This window comes from Meriones unguiculatus, chromosome 18, assembly GCF_030254825.1.
Source record: "Meriones unguiculatus strain TT.TT164.6M chromosome 18, Bangor_MerUng_6.1, whole genome shotgun sequence".
NCBI classification, from domain to species: domain Eukaryota; kingdom Metazoa; phylum Chordata; class Mammalia; order Rodentia; family Muridae; genus Meriones; species Meriones unguiculatus.
Window position 1 is genome coordinate 19,837,536 of NC_083365.1, and position 18,858 is coordinate 19,856,393.

The 18,858-nt window shown below is 35.6% G+C and overlaps 1 protein-coding gene across 2 annotated transcripts in view; it reads right to left on the reverse strand.

Annotated features, from left to right (window-relative positions):
• Positions 1–276: 276 nt before the first annotated feature.
• Positions 277–18,858, reverse strand: part of Ctdspl2 (CTD small phosphatase like 2) — a 54,206-nt gene continuing 35,624 nt past the window's right edge. For both annotated transcript variants that reach the window (XM_060371803.1, XM_021649007.2), the window contains exons 9-13: positions 11,467–11,529; positions 11,285–11,364; positions 8,468–8,594; positions 7,387–7,482; positions 277–5,131 (exon numbers count right to left, since the gene is read on the reverse strand). In XM_060371803.1, the coding sequence (XP_060227786.1) occupies positions 5,066–5,131; positions 7,387–7,482; positions 8,468–8,594; positions 11,285–11,364; positions 11,467–11,529 (432 nt within the window). In that variant the 3' untranslated portion in view covers positions 277–5,065. The remainder of the gene's footprint in view (positions 5,132–7,386; positions 7,483–8,467; positions 8,595–11,284; positions 11,365–11,466; positions 11,530–18,858) is intronic.

Sequence of the window (18,858 nt, forward strand, 5' to 3'; positions counted from 1 at the left end):
CTTCTGCGTAAATTTCGTATTTATGCATCATCGTGGTTCTACAAGAGTGCCAGCCCACTGCAGTGTTACTTGAGCTCTGTCTTGGTTCACAGCCCCTTGACTTTTGTTGCTGTACTGGTTTTTCCCCATCTGTGACCCACTCTATTGGTCCTTACACGCATGTTCTAAGGTCAGTATCAAAATGTAAAGAACATAACAACCAAATACTTGTAAAACAAAGAGGATGTTCAAAAGTCCATTGTTTCTGATGGCTGATAAAATGTCATCAAAGAAAAGTACTTCCATAAAAGTTTTATTTATCCCCACAACAACCCTGTGAGGTAGGGTGATCAGGGCATTTGAAGATGAGAAAACTAAATCTACATTACTTGTTCACGGCTATACTGCATAGTAAATAAGTAGAAATTAAATTGAGATTTTTTTAAATGTCCACGACTTCATATTGATTCATGTGGAAATAAGTAGAGAGAATATTAACTCCCCCCTACCTTAATGCCAAAAGGACACTACCTTGAAAAATCCCATTTCAAAAGATGAAATTAGCATTTCATTGCTTATTTCTACAAAGATTTATAAAATAAAAAAATAGTGAAATATTTTAGTTAATATATATAATGGTCTCATTCAGGGACATGTCCTTCAGCTATGGAAGTGATCAGCTATTCAGAGTTCTATAAATGCAAACTCTTTAAAAAGTGTGAATGACAAAAATGGTAAGGAGCAGTAGCCTCAATCTTCATTATTCCTCCATGTATCTTGAATAAGTTCTGTGAAATATGGTCCCAGCACTTGGAAAGAAGGAAGGAGGGAGGGAGGGAGGGAGGGAGGGAGGGAGAACGGAAGGGAGGAATAAGGAAGGAAGGAAGGAAGGAAGGAAGGAAGGAAGGAAAAACTACCAGAGAGAGAGAGAGAGAGAGAGAGAGAGAGAGATATGCCTGGTGAACTTTTGTAACCTGTCCTCAAACCACATTATTTAAAACAGGAATATACAAAAGTTGTCTATTTAAATCACTGGGAAAGCTTCAAAAATACAGAACTCTCAAAGCCTGTTCTAGACACAAGGTAGCTCCCCAGGCTTCAGGAGTCTGTAGTTTAAAAGCACTTCAGCGTTAATTCTGATGAATAGGTAGGTTTGGAAATCACTATGTATCTTAAAATACTACTATTAAAATCATAAGCTAGAATAAACTTGCTCTCTTAAATCCTTTTTGAAAAAGATCTTAAAACATATTGGTGGAATAAACTTTTACAATGGAATTTCACTTCAAGATAACAGAGAAACATTTTATGAAAATGTATCCTAATAATGTGACTTGGATTAATAATTTAAGTAGCATTTGACTATAAGGTACTGAGTTTTGTGGTTATTACTGAAACCTTTAAGGTATTTTATACAAATTTCTAGCAGGTTTTCAACTCAAGGGAAGACATGAAAAGCAATGGCATAATCAAATACATTAGCACTGAACAAAAAAAAAAAAAAAACAAAAAAAAACAAAGAACTATATAGTTAAATACAGCCCATGAGAGGAATAAAAAAGGGAATGAATGATAACCTAAGGCCTTTTGGCCTTACATTTTTGTTCCCAGTCCACTCTTCCCCTATAAGGGGAAATAAAATAAACATTCTTTCCTAGTTCTTGGCATAGTTATTCGGTGGGTGACTATTCTGAGTTAATTGAGACACACAAGATTTAAAGAGGTAACAAATAAATACCTAGGAAGACAGAAGTCAGGTTAGAAAGCCTCATCTAGCTAGTGATGTAGTGCATAACATCATTGTCAGTACAAGCAAACGAAGGCCCAGGGTCCTTTCTGTGACTGACAGACGTGGAAGAGATCTGATCCTTATGAAGAATCTGTGCTTGCTGTAAGACTTGTAGGAATAATTAAATGCCTCCTTCACTGATGAGATGAAGTCTCTCTTACAGGCAAGTTGACAATACAGTAAGAATGAACTCCATTAGAAGGCTGAATGAAAGTAAAAGCTAGCATCATTGGCAAAAGGTAACTTAAAAACAACATCAACCAAAAAACACTGTCAACCCTAAAAAAAAATTACCCCAGAAATATATATATGTATGTATGTATATATATATATATATAAAAACAATGTACACATCCATATCACTGACAATTACAAGAAAATAGCCATTTATAGAAGTTACACAATGCTTTCAACAAGTCCCAAAACAATTTTGGGAAACAAATAAAGCCATTGGATAAATAAATATACATACTAGCAAATATAAAACAATTTCTGGTTACGAATTGTCATCAATTCTCCTTTAGGACCCAGAGGAAAATGGTAGTAAATCTGGTCAGGACTACATATATTACATGGGATTAAAAAATACAACCAATTAAACAGCCTCTAACAATGATACAAATATTTAAAAGAATGTCTTAAAAGTCAAACATTCATAACTGGAAATAGCACAATTTTAATAGGTCCTTAAGAATTATAATGTGTACACAGGTAGCTTGCTGTGGCATGGATCCATGGCCCCTGCATTTACTACAGTAATGTTTGCTGTGTGCACTGACAGGCCGGGCACATCTCAATTCAAAAACTACACACCTCTGGTTAACTACAGCTACCAACAAAGAAAAGATATGATTGGAAGACAATCCATTAAAATGAGAAAAAAAAAAAAAAAAAAAAGCCGGCTAACTTGTTTCTAACTTTATTTGTATCAACAACTTTAGAATTATCCAAATAAAGTAATGGAAAAAAAATAATGTATTAATTTGGTCTCAACTGTCAGGCCATGTAAAATTTCAAAATTTGTTGCTCTTGACTCACTTCTCAGCTGACTTCCATACAGGAGTCCTCCTAGCATGGGCCTGCTTTTTTATTATTAAAGTGCCCAGAGGTGTATAAGTGTTTACATTTTCCCTTAAGGTTGTGGGAAGGGCTTGAGACTGTATTCATTTAATCAGGAAAACTTTCAGCAGTTATGCATGTCAAAAATTCAGCTCTTATACAGGTTTGGGGTTTGCTGTATAAGCATAAAAATCATGGGGGCAGGAAATTAACTAGGTTCACAATTTTGAGAAAGAGCATATGTAAAGGTAACGTATGTACATTTTATTTCAAGAAAGACATCAGACAAACAGCATAAAGATGCCCAGGTGCCCTAAAGATAAATACATTTCAAAGATTCTCATTAAAATGAATCTGTAGTATTGTTCCTGCAAGCAAAATACCTTTTTTTTTTAAATAAAAAAAAAAAAAATCAGTATTCTGAATTGCAATTGCTTTTGCTTTTTTTTTTTTTGCAGAAAATCTGCCATGATTATTTTTTTTAATGAATAAGGATTTTCCACAAAACAGGCTTGCTCTACATGCTAGATTTTTAAACAGTTCAGTGACACAATATGCTAACTACATACACAACAGATAATATAGTAAGAAAACACTCAACCTGATGAAAAGTTAAAATCTTCATTAATACACTGAAAACTGACAACTCATGCCTTTAAAATCAAAAATACAAAAATTAAATGTTTTCCTAAAAAGATTTCCTTATTTTAAGGATTCATTTGAAAATGAAGCTGCATGTAATTTGTACAATAAGTTGTACAAGTAAACAGGTAATATACATAAAAAATTAACTGACATACTCCTCAATTATCAGTTGTCCACCTTTAATTTCCAATACTGTACTTTCTTAACAAGCATACAAAATATCAAACTTCTCTTTAGAAAAAGTGCCGTTCTTTGACATCCTTTACACAAAAACAGTCTGAGCCTGCGGCATGTTAATGCAGTTGAGAGGCAAAGCATACTAACTTTTACAAATTCTACCTTCCATAAAAAGCCTCCTGAAAAGGAGAATACACGCCACTATAAAAATATCAACCTCTTGTGGGAGCTGCATTAGGGAACCAAGGCGTGACGACTATTTTCATGTAGCATAGAAAACCACTATGAGCATATTGACTGCCCTGGTGGCCCGGGCGGGTACTGTGCCACACGATTATGCATAGCCACTGTTAGGTACCAAGACTGTTACACAGAGTTCTAAACTGATTGTAACCAAGAGCATAACAGAGGTACTACCAGCCCATGCAAAGTAAAAATACTGAGTCACTGTGCTGAGTACTTCATTCCTGGAGAAAACCAAAGGCAGCAGTAACTGAACCAAGCCCAACAGGTGACTGAACTCGTTCTCTTCAAAGATTAGTGAGCACAGTGAAGTCTGAGGTATACCTTTATCCATTATATGTGTGCCATTGCAAGATATTACCATCTGGAATACATGTCATCACAATGGTTCAAATCATTTGAATATTAGTCATTCATATATTCTTAACTACCCAGTCTCTTGATTTCTGAAGATTTCACCTACAGTAGAATATTACAGAACAAAATATAAATGCATGTATTTTTTTTAAATGAAACTTACATGGACTAAAAGTAGAGAATATTTTTAAACAAATATACAATATGCAGGCAGACAAAGCAGGAAAACGGCCATTCAAATGTATAATAAAAAAAATTGACTATTTCCAGAAAACTATGAAGCGCCTCAACTAAAAGGAATGCATCATGAGATTCTAATCTAATACAGGTCAGAAATGTAAAAAGGTATAAACCTTAACAGGAAAAATAAAACAACTCTTACTGGCCATTCCTGTTGAAATGAGAATAGTAAAGTAACAGAAAAGTGGCTACAAACCCACGGAGAGCACCAAACAGAGAGAAAATGAAAGTCCACTTTCATCTCTGTTATTATCATAAAATCCTGTGTAACTACAGGTCCAACTGCTGGTGGCAGAAACAGAATTCTTTATAAACTGCAGATGTCCTGTACATAAAAAGTTTCACTGGAGTTGTACTATTTCTACAGACGCTTCTGTTCAGCCTACCCACTGTATGTGTTCAATCTGAGATAGTCTCTTTCTGTAACCCTTGATTATTTTTGGGCACCAAAGATAAGAAAAGCAAGACGGGGTACAAAAATGCAAAATTTCAACAGTAATGGCAATGTTTTTGTCTTAGTCCAAAAGGGTCCTGCATTCTCTCCCCCCCCTTCAGTAATCTGACAAGTCTTTGAACTTAATCTGGGGGCAGCAGATCATGCAATCGAAATCTGTCTCTGATGTGAGGCCGGACATCTTCATTCTGTGTGGAGAAAGATTACTTGTGAAAAACCACAGTTTCTATGGCACAGCTCTACATAACATGCATTATGAACACACTTTACTCCATGACACTTAATGTGCTTGCCAAATAGTCAGCTTTTATGATTCACATAATTCAATCTGTCCTGGCAGACTTGTCTCTTTCACAGTAATCTCTGAACAGTACAGTGGAAACTACTTACTTCGCATTTACATTGTACTGGGTATTACTAAATACTTTAGAGACAATTTCAAGCATTTGGGAGGAAACACCACACAAAACTCTCTAGGGGACTTGAGTACTTGTAGATTCTGGTAATACAGGGGAGCCTGGATCCAATCTAGAAGGCTATGGAGGGGTGGCCATGTATTAGAATACAAGATAAAAATAAATAGCAACTTAGAAATAGATAAGTAAAAGGGTTATACCGCTAAATTCTACTTTCTACAATTGATTGACTTATAAATAAAAATAATTCCTGTAAACAGAGGCAAAATATGAACTACTAAAGTCTGGTAGGCCTTATTTTAATAATCTCTAATACAATTCAAACTGTTCATGGGAACAACACTGGGGAGTGCCTGACATGAGACTGCACCCCTGAATCTGTGCTGAGCCCTCTACTCCCCTCCAGGGAAGGAATACTATTTATTCTGCCTTTAAGCACCCGGCCTCCAAGCCCAGGGTTTCTCTTATAAAACCCATGGAGGAATGGAGCCTTTTCTGAGCCCTTGCTCTCTCCAGTGTTCCTGGCTTCTCTATTATCTTCCTCTTGTATCTCTTAATGAAGAAAGATGTTTAAACATCTTAACGTGCTGGGCATGGCAGCACTCAAGAGCCAGAGACAGCCAGATCTCTAAGAGCTAGAGGCCAGCCTGATACACATAGCAAGTTCCAGGCCAGACAAGGCTACAGAGTGAGACCCTGTCTCAAACAACAAAAACAATTTGACCTATTTATTTGATCCATTTTCCTGGCCACTGATAAAACTTTCCTTGAACACCAGCTATATCATTCATTAGAGACTTAGTGCCCTAAGGCAGAACCTTGGCAGATACAGGTGATAGCTTCTAATCAAAATCATTTGCTCACCAGAAACTCCCTAAGTCACTACCCTCCCAGTCTTTTTTTTTTAATTAAATTTTTATTTTTTTATATTAGTTACAGTTTAGTTACTTTGTATCCTAGTGGTACCCTCTTCCCTCATTCCCTCCCAATCCCACCATCCCTCCCGTGCCCCTCTCTAAATCCACTGAGAGGTCCTCCTCTCCTTCCATTTGACCCTAGCTTATCAGGTCTCACCAGGACTGGCTGCAATGCCAGACAGTATTTTTGTCTCACCCTGCCACACAGACAGTGATCCCACACAAACATGAGACTGGCCTCAAACTCAAAGATTTGCCTGCCTCTGTTTCCTAAGTGCTGGAATTAAAGGTGTCACCGCTGCCTGGCAAGGGAACTTTTTGAAAGGTTTAGACTCCCTGAGGTTAACTGATCCACAGAACTCTATGTACTTGTGGAATCTATGTTCTCATTGCAAGGCCAAGCTCACTCTCAAGCTGCCAACATGAGCTCTGCAGGTACTCCTGCTGTTTATTTTTGAACACTTAATGAGAAGACTGACTGAAAGTAACTTATAGAGTACTCTATTTCAATATGCAAATAGAAATAAACTGTATTGAAAAAAACTTTTTGAGACAAGAATTTCGTTTAGTCCCAGGCTAACCTCAAGCTCATGATGTAGATAAGAATGACCCTTTAATTCCTGATCCTCCTGCCTCCACCTTAGTGCTATGTACCACAACGGTCAGAAACCTTGTTTCAATGTAAGAATATGCCTAAGTCCTATTTCCACAGCACATTATTAAGCTTTATTATTAAAAACAACAAAACCTTAGGGGCTAGAGAGATGGCTCAAGGTTAAGAGCACTGGCTCTTCTTCCAGAGGACCTAAGTCCAATTCCCAGCACCTAGCATATTACAACTGTCTCTAACTCCAGTTCTAGGGGATCCAACACCCTCACACAGATATGCAAGCATGCAAAACACCAATGCATATGAAATAAACATGAATTCAAAACAAAAAGCCCCTATCTTCTTCCCTCTGCCACAATCTTTTACCATGTAACTTAATTGTTGTTTTTTAGGGAGGGTCTCACTACATATATAACCTAGGCTGGCCTTCTCAGTTGGTTCACAGTGAACTTTAAGTTTAGATTTGTTCAATATAGTTCTATTAACAAAGGTATACTTACCAGTTCTACAAGCTTCTCCAGAAACGGAATCAATTTTAGGAGTTCATTGTCATTTTTATCCATAAACCAACTTTCTATAGGGATTCCATTAGAAAGCTAAAACAATAAATATATAATTAGGTTCTCTTTAACTATGTTAGCCTGCTTTGGAAAACGAAAGAAACAGACATAAGTAAGTACAGTGTAAAAGTTTCTCTGAAAAGAAATGCTACTAGGATTTCACTGACAGCTCAATAATGCAAGACAGAGCCTAATGAATTAAATGAAGCTTAATTGTTCAGTGTCACTCACTTCCTCAGTAAATACAAAGTTAATCAACAAAAAGACTAATGAAAGTTCTAAAATAATATTCATTCAAAAAAGTTACCAGCACAATGCTAGTCACTAAGGACAATGCCCTTCCTACTGTGTTTGTCCTGCCTCTTCTTGTTTGTTTGTTGTTTTTCATTTCTGTAGTATCTGTCCCATTCTTCTGAGACAGAGGCTTGTTCTGCTGACCTTATATGTATGCCTACCCTTAAGCCTCAGCCAACCATTTTTCTGCCATCACCGTAAAAGTACAAATACAGGGTGGGAAAAGCACTGATTTTAAGATAGAAAATATTTGGTGGCCCTTAATCCCAGTACTAGGGAGGCAGAAGCAGGCTGATCTGAGTTAGAGGTGAGTCTGAGCTTCCGAGACTCTGCCTCAAAAACCAAAACAAACACACACTAACCAGTATGAGTTGTTTTAGTAACTCAGCTGGTACAGCAAGGATATAGAAAATATTAGCAAAACATGAAAGTTTTGCTAAAACCATCTAAGAAATAATCCAAATTGTTTAAGTCAATATACTACAATACTAATTTTAGTTATCAAACAAAATGCTATTAGATGATTATACCCCTTAATTCTATTTTCAGATTTACTACTTAAATTTTTCTTAATTTACGTAGTACTTCATGCAGAAGACCATTTCCCACAAGTACTTATCCATTTGGCATGTCTAATCCTAAAAGATAGCATAGTAAATAGAAAAATCCCAATTTTTTCTATCGTAGTCTTCTTGGTAGCAATTGTCTTCAGGACTCTTCTCCATACCTGATAGGCAAAGGCTTGTGGTGAGTTGTCAATTATTATAGTTTTAGAAAGATCTCTTCCAAGAATATTTAAGTCCTTTATATAGTTTCCTTGTACACAAACACAATGTTCACGGAAAAGTCGGTGCCTAAACAAAAATTAAAACAAATTTTAAAACATGCACTGAAACATATTCATGTAAGCATAAATTTTGTACATATTCTTTTCTCTCAGGAAACAAATTCAAATACAAATACTGGGCCTAAGCTGTGGACTAGTTTCAATATAAAAAATTCTTAGAAAATTCTTGAGACCTTAAAAAAAATTACAGTACTTTAAAGAACTTTGGTTTACACTATAATGTCATAAATTACAAGAGGGAATTAAAACTTTTAAGTTGTTTTTGTAATTTAATTACCCAGGAAAGCTCAGCTCAGATGCAGCATTTGGTTGTCAGCGAGGTCCTGCTTTTTAACCAATTTTCCAGATGGTTGACTGAGGCTCAAGTGACTTGCCCAAGGTCACAGTAAGTCTGTGGTTAGCCCCGTATTGGAACCCAGGATCCTCCTGGCTCCCAGTCCTTTGCTCTAACCAGTAGACCACACATCCTCCCTATCCCTGTACATGCCAGAATAGAAAATATAAGAAGGTATGTTTTTTGTAGTCGAACTGAATTTTTTTTTAAGTTTTTGAGAAAAAAAAATGCTGCAGAGGCCAAAACATTCCATCATTTCAACTTTCCCCAAACATTCATTTCTTTTAAAAAGTGTATGTGTGTGTATGTATGAAAGAGAAAGACAGACAGACAGAGATTGCTTCAAAAAATGGGTATTGATGCCAGATATGGTATTTAACCCCAGCACTCTGGGAGGCAGAGGCAGGCAGATCTTTAAGTTTGAGGCCAGCCTGGCCTACAGAGTAAGTTCTAGGACAGCCAGGGCTACAGAGAAACCTGTCTTTAAAAAACAAACCAAAGGAAAACAACAAAAACAAAACAGGTGTTAAGTATTATAAATGTAAACTAACAACCAATCTCACCAACTAAATCTAGAAGTCTATCAAAAACTGTACAAGTCATACACACTATAGTAATTATCCACATTTATAATCAATATATCATTCTCTAAATAGTACTCATTATTGATTTATAGGTTTTCACCTTGAAATACATCACGCCAAATGCCTTAATAGCTTGTCTTGTTTGCAATATACTACTTAATATACTACTTTTAGTCTTATAATTTCAAGAAAAGTATTTTTAGCTGGGTATGATGGTGAAACACCTTTAATCCAGAACCAGTGTTCATTAACACCTGAGCCATCATCTCTCTAGCCCCAACATTTAAAAAGCATACATAAACTCAACATAAAAATCCAGTGCAGGTGGCAATGACGAAGAGGAAGTTTTAGGTACCCTATCACTAAAAAGATAATTACCTCTTTATCTCCCTCTTGTCCCCTCTCTCTTTCTCTCTTATTTTTGTTTTTTTGAGACAAGGTTTCTCTGTGTAGCCCTGGCTATCCTGGACTCCAGAGCACTTCAACAAATTCCAATCTGTTCACATTTTTTCTTCTCCTTAAGTTTTTCAAAATCCAATTTAGTAGAACAAATCAGAATTCCCAAGTGTTTATTTTATAAACCTAGCTATTATAACACAAAGTAACAGCATGACTAGTCCCCAGAAAAATGAAAGCAGCAAAAGGATTGCACTGCTTACAACAAAAAATTTTTTAGAATAGTCATCAAAGCAAAATCTAAATTTATATACTTTTATAAATGTTAGATACAGTGAACATATAATATACTTTGGTGAATAGAAAATACCATTTTTTTTTTACCCTGTAGCTTATTTGATCCATTCAATTAAAAATTAAAGATCACAGTTAAATAAAACTAAGTAAGTGGTCACAGGGAAAAAAACCTTTCAATATAATTGCAACCACTTAATAAAGGTTTTATTTATTTATTTATTTATTTTTCAGTTTGTTGAGATAGCATCTCACTGCATAACTCAAGTTGGCATAAAACTCACAGAGACCTTCTGGCTTGTGCCATATGCCTGGGAATAAAGTATTAACAGTAGGTAAAGTAGGTTTAAGATTTATAACTAAGATAATGTGAGATACTCAAGAAAAGCAATGCCCAGTTTAATAGCTGCTACAAGCTTCTTACACCGTCTTGCTCTACTCTCAATCACTCAGTTCTTAGAGAAGTAAGTACTGTAGTCTTGACTGAAGTCTCTCCAGTTGAGAGAAATAATGGAATTGGTTTTCAAAATCCCCCAAGGCATACCTGCTAAGCAGGAACACATGCCATCTGCTGGTTAATGGCATATACAAAGAACAGAGTCCAGATTAGGATTAACCTGAACGCTTAAACCAATTTTTTATTAAGCCAATTTTCCAGTTAGATGCATGTAACATTTTCTCTGCATTAAATGTGCTCTTAAGGAATCTTTTCTATTATACTTCTTTTTCTGTATGCCATTACAGTGTAACAAATGTTATCTCAGAGACAGGGAAATAAAACAAAATCACAGTGAAAACTTCCACCCACCAACCACCCGGCCCCCAGTCCCCTCCCTGGAATTCCCAAAGATATAAAGATACAGATGTGACAGTAAATAAATATGTTTGATTTTGGGACCCTTCAAGGAATGTCTGTCTGAAGTTACATAATTAGGAACTCTTTTAAGAGTTGGGGGGACTTAAAAAACTCATTTACCATTCAACACAATAAATCTCTCAATGGCCATTGGCCATTAAAATTAAATAGAATCAAAGTAACTGCATATATGAGTGTGACAGACATTTCTACTATTTCTTAATTAAATTTACCTGACCAGTTGCTTTTTAGGGTCTAGTATGTTCAGTAACTTGTCTGCATACACCTTCTTAGAAGCAGTAAAAAGAATGATCTACAAATTCAGGGAAAAGAAGTAATCATTATACATGATCTAAATATGGGTACTATGTTGAATAAAATAAAAATACAATGTAAATAGTTTAAGCACATTTACCTCATACATCTGAGACATTCGTTCCAGGAATTCCCTGAAGAATGGTCTTAATCTCACATAAACCTGAAGAAATGCAAACACAGTTTTCAGCAATTAAAAATAAAATAAAAACCACCTTAAGATGTTGTGCTCTAATTTTGGATATATTATAATTTAAGTTTATATATTAAAGTAACAGAAATATTTACTAAGTGCATATAGCAGCACTATTTCATATACCAGAAGACTTAAGAGGTCTTTTAGAGAGGTAGTAATTATTGACTTTCATTTTTAATAGTAAGTGCAATAGCACTTCACTGAAATGTAATTTGGAAAAGCACTTCAACTAAAAATAGAAAATTAGAAAATTTCCCTGAATACAGATTTTGATCCACCAAATCATGTCCATCTTCCAACCAGGTAGCATCCATCCAATCATTATGCAGGCTGTGTGTCAGTGCTAAGTTGACCTGTCTCAATGACCTTCCTCAAAAGGTACTCAGAACTTCTTCTGAATAAACACCTGTTAAAAATACCCATACTAAATTTTTTATTAAGATGATAATAGTTGAGAAGGTGGGACCCGGGTTGGTGAGTTTAAAAACTGACCCCCTTCTTTAACCTCCATCAACCTACCCTTCTACATTTAATGATCCAGATATAACAAATGAGACTCTAAGTATAAAAGACAACAGTTCTCAAAGCCCACTGCTCAGGATAATTTCTGTTGTGTTGTGTTGTGTTGTATTGTATGTGGGTTGAGACAGTTTCTCTGTGTAGCCCTGGCAATCCTGGAACTTATTCTGTAGATTGGGCTGGCCTCAAACTCAAGAGCTCTGTCTGCCTTTGTCCTCCAAGTGCTGGTATTAAAGGTGTGTGCCGTCACTGCCATGCTATGTATTCTTATTTCTATGTTAACATTATTGCTCTTGTAATACGCTACAATATTCAGAAAAAGCACACAAATACGCCATAAATAATCACTGTTAGAGTCCACTCTTCCACTTGTGTTCGCTTGGTGACTAACTTTTTTACTCCATTGAGAAGTGACTACTGATTTCAGATACCATAAATAAGTATTTATTAAGCCAAGTTAAATAAATTGTGACTTCTGAACAAGCTTGTGGTGACTACACATTTAATGCAAGCCTAGTGTTCAATTCTGCCATTTGCGTGAAAATGTTCTGCGACAAAAATGGCAGTTCTGGGAATGTTTTATGGTAAAACATAGAAAGCATGCAACAAAAGAAAACAAAGAAAAGTGACATTTTCCAATGACTTCTGATTAGACTGAAGCTGAAATTACACTATGCACCCTACTGCTATTACTATGTTTGACTATAACACATTTTATAATTTGACACTGCTTTCAAAATGATAGACGTGAGAGTACACTGCTAGTGCTTCCTGACCCTGACAATACAAAGAGTAAAAGAGTTGCCTGTCAAGGTTTTTACCTGCAGAACAGATTCACCATTTTATCAGAAAGGTGTCACAGAAAGATCAAAACACACAGATAACATAATGGTTAATGGAGAAAAAAATATTAGAAAAAAAGTTAGGTCTCAAATAAAACCACAGGGACCTATACCACGTGATACAATTACACAACCATAAGCAAAAATAGCAAAGATTAGGTACAAGCCCAACAAGGTCTATGTCATTGAGATCTATTAAATATGATCAGCAATATATGAATCAGCAAGCCCCAAGTTTTATTCTAAAGGAAATAACAAAAGTATGTATAATATAGTCTCTTTTTTTGTTTATTAGATCCATTTGCTGGAGGCAAGGTATGTTTGTGGCATGTACATGCTATTCAGTCAGAGGACAACTTTCAAAAATCCACTTTTTTTGACCAAGGAATCAAACACTGAGGTTGTCAGGCTTTGTGGCAAGTTTTTACCTGCTGAGCCATCATGTTGGCCCTGAAAGTTTAATTCATGACGTTGTTATTTAATTGTATTGTCAAAGATAGACAATCCTTCTAAATGCTTCAAAACCTATTCCACAAATAACCATTAGCTCTGTTTTCCTTCTCCAAACTTCAGTCTTATAAAGGATTATATTCTAAAGTACCCACTCTTTATTTTCTACCAACTATCATTTTCAGACTCAGAACTTGAATTTATTGTGTAACCAAAATGGCTTGGATGCTGGGGCTGGTCCTTTCTGCCCTAGCCTTCTCAGTGCAGCCATGCCCAATCAAACTTAACCCTTAACTGTGTACAAGAGAACAAAAGAATGATTTTACTCTAGTTTACATGTGTTCTTGCAAATCTACAGCAATGCTATTTGGTTTAAATCTGTTGTCAATAAACCAAATATATTTTGAAAAACATGTAAGTTTAAAAAACAACAAAAACAAAACTATTAGAATCTATTAGAAAAGTGTTTTACAAAAATTTAAATTTTATATAATAAGAAAATGGTACCCTGCATTAACAGTACAATAACACTACTTGACAATGAATAGCTTGTTTTCTGTATCCTCTTTTGTATCATGTCAACGAAAACTATATGTACATGGTACTAATAAAACACGAACAGAACCACAAATAATTTTGTCAGTTACATAGAAAAATACTTACAAACTGACCATAAACACTTTAAGTCTGGTTAAGTTCAAATTTAACTTATTACTATTAGTTTATTAAACTTCCATCTGTTATTTTATCAATAGGACCAAAAAGCAGAGTGAAATCTACCTACAAATAAGCTGCTTGTTTCTACTAGTCTTCTTAAAAGAAACATTTTACATGATTTTTAAGCCCAGACAGTATGATAATAACATGAAAAAAAAATACTTTCACTAGCCATCATGGCATGGCACACACCTTTATTTCCAGCACTTGGGAGGCCCAGGCAGGCTGATCTCTGAATTTGAGGCCAGCCTGGTCTACAGAGCCAGTTTCAGGATATCCCAGGGCTACAAAGAGAAACCGTCTTAAAAAAAAAAACCAACAAAAACAAACAAACAAAAAAACCTTTTTTTCAATACTTTCTTTAGGATGTCTTTTGAACTTATTGATGTACCATGATAATTTAAAAAATAATAATAAATTTATAGAGTGGAAGTATAGTTCAAGGTTTACATGTATACTTGGCTTAGGCAGGACCCATCAAGAGCAACAAAAGAAAAATACATTTGATAGAGCTCATTTAACCCCGCTACTCCAGAGGCTAAAGCAGGAGGATTTCATTGAGTTTATTAAGAAGTAAAACACAAAACATATTCCAGAGAAAGTACACTAGGTTTTTCTTTAAACAAGAAGACACTTAGTGAGCATACTTATTTAACACGCAGAGACAAGTGCAATAGCACATCTCATGTCAAAATGTGGTCTCAGCACACGGGCAGCAGAAAGCAGAAAACAAATGATGCTAGTTTTTGAAGAATGAAATGCTGTGATTATCTGGGGGGAAGATCCCCGATTAATAGATACACAGGTATACAAAGTAGCTCTGCCAATTTCCAAACTTTTGGACACCTTAGTTCCCTCATCTACAAAATGAACCTCAGTGTTCTGAAGGTTAACTAATACTCATAAAGCATTTGGTATTGTGGCCACCACATTTAAAGTGACCTAGCTCTTTACTTGTGGGGTGAAACTGAGCAACCACAAGTCTAAAGAGAACTTAGACTACCACCCAGTCCCTTAAAAGAAGTATTACTGACTCCCACTAACATTTTCTTAGCACCAGTACCAAGCACAGAAACAAAGGCCAAATCTTCTCCAAGAACAGAAGGCTACTCAAGTAGGAGCCATGGAGGCTCAACTTCATAACCCATAGGTCAGTCATCATTTGCTCCACCTAGTTCCAGTAAGAGGCAGGGGTGATATTTGTCGAGAGAATCAAACTGGGAATTAATAGTTAAGAACTAAAACATCAGAACCAGTATTTTCCCTAATGAAGCAAAATTCAATCTGAAAAGGGATTTACAGTTAACCTGGACTAAAGTATAATGTTCATTATGGGGAAATGGCCATTTATTTGTACATAAATTTAAGTATATCAGTACATACATGAAACTTTTAATGACTATATTAAGAGAAACTACAATTACTTTTAAGAGCAAAAAAGTAGCCATTTAAGTAACAAAATGTTGCCTTTAAGAAACACTCTAGCATACACCAGAATGGTGGCTCAAGCCTTTAATCCCAGCATTCTAGAGGCAGAGGCAGGCGGGTCTCTGTGCTATTAAGGCTACTCTTGTCTAAGTTGGCTGGCCAACTACTCCTGGCTAGTTCTAGGCCTTCCTTCCAGTAGCAGCAGCAGCAGTGGTGGCGTCAGTAACAATTCTAGCAAGCAATTATAAAATTGAAGGATTGTGAGTTCTAGGCCAGCCTGGGCTACACAGTGAGACTCTATCTTAAAACTAAATAAAGTTAAATAAGATCACTCTCAAAAAAAAAAAAATCATTCTAATGATATTGGAGCCTCCAATTTAGTGCATATTGTAATCAACTCTCATCTCTTCATATTTAAAATATTTTAAATCCCCACTATTATATAGCCCAAGCAAGCCTCAAACCCATTCTCTCCCTGCTTTAGCCTTCTGAGCTGCGATTACAGGTATGTCTCACCTGTCTGGCTATATAATCTGTTGTTTTGTTTTCTAAATAAACTATTCCTAATTTGAAAAAGATACTTAAAGAACTCATGAGATATATTTTCTAATAAGCAGAAAACTATAGGTTTAACTTATATTACTAATAATTATAATGAAAACAGTGTCAATGATTACTTACTAAGAAGGATGGGAAAGTTAAATTAGAATTGTTCTGATGTATTGTTTTTAACACTTTCTACAAGTAAGTTACTATCCAAATACTGTTCTTGCCTAGCTAAAAGTGACATCAGGACTAAATATTCATAACCCCAAATATATACAAGGCATAATTATGTACAAATATACATACTTACATACAATAAAAGTAAATTTATAAAACTCAGCAACAAATGCCTAATTGTAAAGTCAGAATTTGCAAAAGAGAAAATGTAATCAGGTGTTTACAACAGAATTCTTCCCTTATTTATTTTTCTCTTCATGAAGCAAAAATAAAGCTGGTTTTTCTAGGAAGAGTTAGAAGCCATTAACACTTGTAATTCTCTTTTTGTAGTGTGAAAAATATCCTGAGCTATACGATTTCCAGTAAAGCAAAGTAGGAGACTGAGCTGTGCGCTCCTCTTCCCACCAGCTTTTCCCGTAAGAGCACCTCTACCAGTAAGAGAACGCATCCTTTACAAGTACCTCCCTACAGCACCCTAGCTCCTCAAGTGCTTACCATAGTCTCATTTCTGGACAGCTGACCCAAAGTCTGTTGATTTTACTGATCCTCAGAAAGCCACTCACTGGCTAAAGTCTTAATGGTGAATACAGTCAAAAATCAGATGCCCCTGCCTTACTGTACAGAATGAGGAGATGGACAACACAGTTGCGTTTGGTGCACTGTGGTGAGACATATGAGGTATCTTCTTTGTCTTCAATCAGCCACATTTGGGCTGAGTAGCTCTATTACATCTTCAAAAAACTGAGCTCCAGTTCTTGATGGAGACAGAGGAAGGTCATTGAGGAGGTGTTTCAGCTCAAGAGCTAAGTGAAAAATGTCTTTTGATTCAGTTCTGCTTGTGGATAGCAGGCATCTTCTGGATGGAAGAGGGAGTGAGATGACCTACAGTCTTGAATTGGTGGATCTGCAGGAACAGAAACTAAATACAGTGGAGACCTCTTAACTGAGTAACACCATGAGATGGATTTCCTGACAATGTGTCAATATTTAACTACAAGTTTAAACGTGCACTGGGAGTGATCATGCACCTGTTTTTCCAAATTAAATGCATCTATACCATTTTATGAATAAATCCTTTCTCAATCCTTATGCAACAATTTTAAGGGAAAATGTGTATTAAAAAGTACAGCAATTCAATTAACCTGTACCTTTTTCAAATTAGTCCTTTCATATTTTTCATAGACACAAACAAGTCTATGATGTAACATGTCAACTTTGAGATGGATCTTTTGTTTTTGTTTTTCTCCATATGAAATGGAATTCATGTAAATACTAAATACTAAACGATGTTATTATCTGAACTTATCCTTATTTCCCAAAATAAGAGTATATATTTTGAAGTATGGCAATCTAAATATAAATATAAGTAACTACCTAAAGCTTCTCTCAGTCTTAGGAAAGCCTATCACCACATCACCATAAATCTAAATTTTATATATAAAAATAAGGATTCTGATGAACATTTGATTACTCACTTCCACTCAGAATTTACAAATTTATAGTATTTTCTCATAATTATTAGATTGTAATTCAGCAAATTTGGGCCTGTTAGCATATATTAAGTTTTATTGGAATACAACACTATTTTTGTCTATTTTTTGAGACAGGGTCTCACTATGTAGTCCACTCTGGCCTCACACCAATGGTCTTCCTGCCACAGGCTCCCTTGTACTGGGATTGCAGTGCTGGTTTACAGGTGTAGGCTACCCCTTCCGCCTAACTCTTTTCATGGATGGTTTGCCTCATGTTGGAATGGCAGAAAGAGTGGTTGGAACATAATTTGTTTAGCATAATTTATAACTTGAAACTGTTTTAAATTGAAAGAAAAATAAAAGATAGAATTGAAATTAGTTATAGGTGTACCTTTACAAACTCAAGACAAACCAAAAATAAAACCCAAGAGGATATTTTATCTCGCCTTGATTCACAGCAAGAAGCTGATTCTTAAATACACACACACACGCACACACACATGCATGCGCGCGCACACACACACACACACACACACACACACTCACACAAGAAGAGATTGCTATGGAACATACAGGTAAGTGCCATGGATGTGCTATGTAAATTTCACCTCAATAAATTTTAAAGTCAGAGTATATACAGTATTTTATGGGTTTCCACCTTTAGGTGAGCCATGTCACATTACAGTGGTTACATATGTAAGTTACATCTTACCTAATAATGTGGTTTCTCCAAAATGTCTTAGCTCATCCCAGACCCTTGTGTATATTCTTCTTTGCCAGTAGATGGAGACAACACCACTGAAAGTTTAAAAGACATCATTCCCTGTTTAAAGGGAGCTTGCTGGTCTGAAAAAACTGGGGGAAGCCCTAAACTGAAGTTTTTAAAAAGCTATGTCAAAACCAGAAATACAAGGAAAGTTACCCAATATTAATTATGGACATCTTTAAAAATTTAGTATGGGGAATTAACTATGTCCTTCATAAAGTAAGTAAACCATAATACTAAAAAGGCAATAATCTCTAAAGCTTCTAAAACTCAAACTTCCTGCACATTGCTATTTAGATGGCTGGGTCATATTTTATTCAGTTTCAGAAAGAGCAACTAAAAATATATGTGAAAAAAGTTTTTAGAATTCTATAAGGGT